Below are 6,250 nucleotides of genomic sequence, written 5' to 3' on the forward strand. Positions count from 1 at the left end.
ATTATTCAAACAGTTGTCAGTTTTCCATTGATGTACAAAAGAATTCCACAGATGCATGTCGTGCTTTCGATGATCGGGGTTTGATGCCGCATCTTGCAGAGCAAGCTGAAGATTCATGTTGAGCGTTAACATAATGTCGGCTATAATATAATCTATTAATTGCTTGTTTATTTATTGAATGACATGAATTCTCACTCGATGATAAAGCATATAAAGCAAAAGCCAATCCCGTCCAGATAGATGTGCAAAGTGTAAATCAGACCTGTATCATGTAAAAGTGTTTAAATCTGTATACTCTCCTGGAAAACCGGCTTTTGTAACTTTTCCGTTTAATTCTGACAAATAAAACTGATATGGAATAATCTTGAAGCATAATGCTTTCCATTGAATCAGATCAGTGCCCGGGCATGCCTAGTCTAGTAATTTTCATTTTCTTTTCATCATTTTTTTGCTCAATTTCTATTCGCGCATTCCCGCGTCTATACCATTATACAATACATTGTATATCACTTATCTTTAAAGGCCGTGGTCACACCTTTCCGAGCAAGCTACGCGGACATGTTGCGAGTAGAGATTTTCCAGCACGCATGGGAATTTTCCGCATGCGGACAAGAATTTTTGCGAGTTTCGCACTTGTGTCTTACCTGCTAGACGCGTGCTACTTACCTTCTACTTGCGTGTATTCCGTGTGACCTGCGTGAGAGCTTTGAAACCGATCCGTTTTCTGTTACGAGCGACTTACGGGTACTGCGTTGCTCTGAGAGCGAACCCCCGCGACTCACTCGGAACAAGTTTTGAGCATGCTCAAGGCCTCATACTGTATGTGGGGAAGTTTTGCGGGTTGACTTGCGGGGAAACAAACTTGCTACCCGGAGCTCTCCGCAGTTGGTCCGCACCTGACAGTACCTAGCGCGTATCTCGCCCGTAGTTGCCCGGAGGTGCGCACGCAAGTCCGATTTACCCGCAGCCAAGTTTTGAGCATGACCAAAACTTTTTACGGGTGAGTCGCGGGGATTGCCCGAAGAGGTCCACGCACCAACACCAGCAGGAGACCCTTAGCGCCAGCACCTCGCAGGCAACTCCCACGCAGGTACTTCGCAGTCCCCGTATGCGGCCAAGATAATGACATTCTGTGGGACTTCTGCTATTCCTTCAGAGGAATTGCTTCACTGAGTTTTGTCAGTCCCCACGCGCCTGGCACAGAGGCCAGACTGTATACCCGCAAGTAGAACTTAAGTAGAACGCTTCCAGCAAGTAAGACACGTGCACTGACTCGCCTAAATCCTCGTCCGCCCTCAGAAATTGTCCAGTATGCTGGAAAATCCCCACACGCAACAAGCCCGCGTAGCTTGCCCGGAAAGGTGAGACAGGGCCTATACATGGTTGCGGGTAAAAAGATTTGCGTGCGCACCTCCGGGCGACTACGGGTGAGATACGTGCTTGTTACTGTCATGTGCGGGTCATCTGCGGGGACCTCCGGGTAGTAAAAATTGTTTTTTCGCAAGTCGCACGTAAGGCTTGCCAGGAAAGGTGTGACACGGCCTTATAAGCAGGGATGGCGAAAGTAATTACCATTACAAAGACATTCTTTTCTTTTCTTTTTTTGAAAGTGGTTGGCGATTATGAAGCGACTCGAGTCAATTTTTATTTTTTTTACCTGCGCGGCCGCAGATCCAGTTTGAACATGCTTCAGATATTTTCGAGTGGTGGTATCGAACGTGGCTTCAAAGGAAATAAGAGAGTTTTGACTTCATTCTCTTGAAACTCCTGGTCCTGCATTTCTATGTGTTAATCTACATACCCATAAACACTAGGTGTTTTCACATCAGCCCGATAAAAATCCAAGCTCGAGATATTTTTTAATGTCCCAAGTCAGAAAAATAGCGCGCTATTTCGAAACATCGGGGTGATGTGAAAACGCCTAACGTTTCACTAAAATTAGTCTAGCTTCTGGACTCTTTATACTCGTAGCGGTGATTTAGTGTACGTGACAAGCAGTAAGAGGGTCTGACATCCGAGAATTGCGATACGTGAGAAATAGAAAAGACTACAGAAGAAGAAGAAGAAGTTTCGTTAGGCGTGCAATCGCACTTTATACCTTATCGTGCGATTATACGGTGGAAAGTTGTTGGCCTTCAAATATCCCTAAGCCATTACGGCGTGCAGTTGCGGTCCCTGATGGATGGGCCTAGTTGTCCCCCGATAGCCTCAATGTTTTCTGAGCATCTTCTACTCCTCCGCCTGCCAGAACTACTCTTGTTTCTGTTAAGGTTAAGTGTTGTCCCCTATTGTTGGCATTTGCGCACATTCGACCAGATAGTCTTTCTGGATGGAGGATCTCTGTCTGGGGACCACAAACGGAATGCTTCCCTTGTATCTATTATGCTACCGGTACGGTGAAATGATGTCACCATAAAATATGTCCTTTGCTCAACTGTAAATTGCATCATAATCAGATATCATTTGCTGTCTCCTGTTACGTTTAAGACTGCACTTGTCACAATTGGTTATACAACTAAGTGGTTATCGAGTACTCACCACTGACCTTGCTGCTAGAGCAATGGGCTGTTACATGACAATGTAGCAAATCAATGCCATTCTTTAAGAAAAATGCGAGCCTGTGTTCTTCTGACATTGCAGCTGGAAATTTACCCCCGTTTTAAAATGACAATGAAACAATGTAAGTCCTTCAGGAGAATGCGGAGGTTATGCAAACCTAACATTGCAGGAGGGTAATAACCCTGCTGGATGAAAATGTAGCAATCAATGCCAGTCATCTCTCATTTTTATTCAATGAAATGAATGTAGGAAAGAATGTGCTCAACAGAAATTCCTGCTAGACACTGGTTATGTAACTTTACATTCACTTACAAAAAGTTAGCAGAGGGGATAGCATGTCATTAAAACTTGATGTGAAAAACAAACAAACGATGAAACCAAAAAAAAAAAAGCATTAAAAAGTTGGTTTCGTACTTTACAAACCAAAACTTGCAAAAAGTAGGCTTTGTATCCTTCTCTTTCGAAAAACCCTAACTTTGTGATCCGCAACAATGTTGACGCAAGCAAGGGGTCAAATTAAAGCTGATGAGTTACTTCGTATGGTAGTAAACATTTCACCAGAATAAACCATGTGTTATTGACATAGCTGACCTTTGAACTTCGGTTACCCTTTTTTTATGAACACACTGTAAGGCTCGATGCAAAGGCAGCCGAGCAAAAGTACACATACCTCTCTAGATCGTTCCGTGCATGCATTTTTGGAGATTTTCAGGCGAATGGACTGGGTCTCCATCGCACGAGGTGGTGGATACACCGCATTGCTTGGATTCAGTGTTCTTCCTCCCAATACTGTGGTGGCATTTAATATTAATTAGTTCCGATCGACGGTTCATTGCGTTTCCTTTGTTTGTGGCTGTAGCCCGTTTCTCCTCACAAGGAACAAGTTACCCATTTCGCCAGTATTTCGCCTTTTCTTTTCCTTTGATTGAATTCCTTGATTACGTACGTTTGTCCCACCTTAATTCACGGATTCTCTTCTTCTTTGGAGGTCTCAGGTGTATTTTGATTATTCAGTCTCAATTTCATACCTTTTATGATAAAATGATTTTGTATTGTTCAATTATACAAATACATTTAAATATACTTACTTTGTATAATATTGTGAGGATCTAAGGCTAAATACTGCAGTCATGGCAGGAAACATGTTAAGTGAAAGTTGCCACAATTAACATTTGTCGCTGTAGCTCCTCGTGTTATTCATCGGTATAGTTAGTGCCAATGGATCAGATACATTATTTTCTACTTCCATTTTAAGCTGCATCCCAATGAGCTCTGATAAGATCTGATTTTTCGCTCTATCTAATTTAGTTTGCCACATCGTGAGTTGCTATTCCAAATGAATCCCTCATTGGTTGATTCTAAATTCGGGATCTATTGTACCGACCATCTGCTGTGATAGGCGTCTCATCCCGCTTCACATGAACTGCGTGCAGCGGAGCCATTCCCTGCTGCATTATGGAAATGTATGTCAGAATTCATATAAAAGAGATCGTTTCTATTGACAAGTAACCATTTGTCAAAACAGGAACGCTGACTACATGACGTGGTGTCGCGATCTATGGGTGAAACGTTGCTGCAAGTACAAATTTAACTCGTATAAAGTCTACCACCATACGGGACTACTTTGTCATTATCAGCGAACGGGCAATTCGTGAAAAGGATCGTGTTTTGACTACAAAAACCGGCATAAAACTAGTCTTTTTTTCTTGTATTGAGGGAAAATATGGGCGACTGCTCAAACATTTAAAGTGCATTTTCTATCTTTCTAATACCAGTTCTGTTTCTTTTTGGGTTGTATCGAAGCAGTGTGATCAGTATTTTCTGGAGTTTTAATCCAGCGCTCCTTGTTACAACGAATATAACACACTGAAGGTGAATTAGTAGACGTACTGATAGTCTACGTTACAGTATCGAAATTCAACCATTATTTCAGTACGTCGTAAAATCTTAGGGCAGGAGTAGAACCAGCATGGTCCTAAGCCAGAAGTACACCCTACGCCTCATCATTGGCTGCTTGGCTGTAGTGTTGGGTATCCCTGGCAACGCAGCAGCAATTGCAGTTTTCAGGCAGATCGGAGTAAGGAACGCCACCGATGTCACTTTCATTGCTCTTGCTTTGGTTGATCTCGTGGCCAGTGTGGTGAACGGTTCCAAAATCGTCATGGTTTTCTTTCACAATGAACATCCTTGGGCGTGTTTTGTCGAAGTTATTGCTGCTAGATCCGTTTTGTATGCTGGACTCTATCTTACGATGTCAATTGCAGTTTATCGTTACCAGGCAGTGTGTAAGCCGTTTGGTTCTCGCATCGGACGCCGAGCAGCCGCATGGATCTCCCTCGTATGCTTCGTCGTGGTATTTGGACAACACGTCCCATTCTTTTTCATCACCACTTCTCGAAAGTTGGGTAGGGATTACTCATGCAACGTGTACGGCAATGTGGCGTGGAGACGAGATTTGTACGCTAAAACTCAGGCAGCCGTCTTCTGTCTATCCGCGGGGGCAATCACGATTCTCTACGGTAATATATACAAGTTTATTCGAGATCATCAGACTATTCGCCAGAAAATGATGAAAGGAACGATAAGTGATGAATCGAAAGCCAGATATCAGTCTGTCGATCACATGTCCATTCCTTCTATCAGTTCGCACTTATCAACCTCAGAAGTCATTCCTTGCCAGAACGTTGATAAAAAATGGAAAAGATGTGAGATCCCAGAAAGCGTCTCTCCCAGCGAACAAAGCTACGAGCCCAAGAAGTCGAGGAGGGACAGCCCCTCTCGACAACTTCGGACGTCGACGTCGACGTCGACGTCGCCGTTTGTCCGCCGCCAATCTGACCACAGGACAACACAGACCCTGATCATTATTACTGTTTTATTTTTCTCCCTCTGGCTACCTAATGTCATCATTGATCAGCTCTCATTTCAACAAATTAATAGCATCAGCTCTGCTATTCCGAACGGCTCCTTCATCATATACTTCCTCTATCAAATCAAGTATCTCACTCACATTACGAACATTTTCGTCTATGTGGGAATCAACAAGAGATTTCGGGAAACGTTTAAGCTGTTGTTTTCCTGTGCCAAAATATCTAAAATTTGAGAGATCACCACCTGCATGTCATACCTATAGCCACGTCCAATAACCTTGTAAGAGTAGCTTTGATAGGACGCGTGAAGAATAGTTTTCTTTTCCTCTAAGTACAGCGAAACTTGGGTTGATACATTGAAACATGTGATCTTGCTGCACAAAATCTACAAGACGTCAGAAAGGATTGAATTTTTGGTATGATTGTGCACGTCGATTTGGTCAACCGTGTGGATGAAATATGAAATTGTCATTTTCGAAGTGGTAAAGGTCTATACGAGTTTGTCTCAATGAATTATCCTTTATTGTGAGTAGAAGAATGAGAGAATTTTAAACTCTTTGGCACTCACTGTATGAATCATCAGATTAACGCAATTTTAAATGACATAGTAGTATACTCATTGTTTGTGTTCAAGTATCGTTCAAGGCATTGTAAAATGAATTTTAACAGGTTGTGTAGCAGTTGTATCTAACAGTTGTGTAGATAAGCCTACTCTTAAAGGGGCTGTACAGTACTGGTTGAGGTGGGGATTCATGTTGTGAACATTCCTAAGTGAGATAATGAGAAACCTCTTATGAAATATGAAAGAGCATGTAATTTTA

General features: G+C 42.6%; 1 protein-coding gene across 1 annotated transcript; it reads left to right on the forward strand.

Annotated features, from left to right (window-relative positions):
* The first annotated feature begins 4,528 nt into the window (after positions 1 to 4,528).
* On the forward strand, positions 4,529 to 5,662 carry LOC139739015 (uncharacterized). Its single transcript, XM_071649629.1, has one exon. It carries the CDS (start codon positions 4,529 to 4,531, stop codon positions 5,660 to 5,662), a length of 1,134 nt encoding a protein of 377 aa, XP_071505730.1.
* Positions 5,663 to 6,250: the final 588 nt, after the last annotated feature.

This window comes from Diadema antillarum, unplaced genomic scaffold (genome assembly GCF_040938485.1).
Source record: "Diadema antillarum isolate AM-2024a unplaced genomic scaffold, OU_Dant_1.0 seq00000779_RagTag, whole genome shotgun sequence".
Lineage (NCBI taxonomy): Eukaryota > Metazoa > Echinodermata > Echinoidea > Diadematoida > Diadematidae > Diadema > Diadema antillarum.

What these genes read in the sequence shown, in the direction of transcription:
- LOC139739015 (XM_071649629.1), top strand. Translation starts at nt 4,529, where the DNA reads ATGGTCCTAAGCCAGAAGTACACCCTACGCCTCATCATTGGCTGCTTG.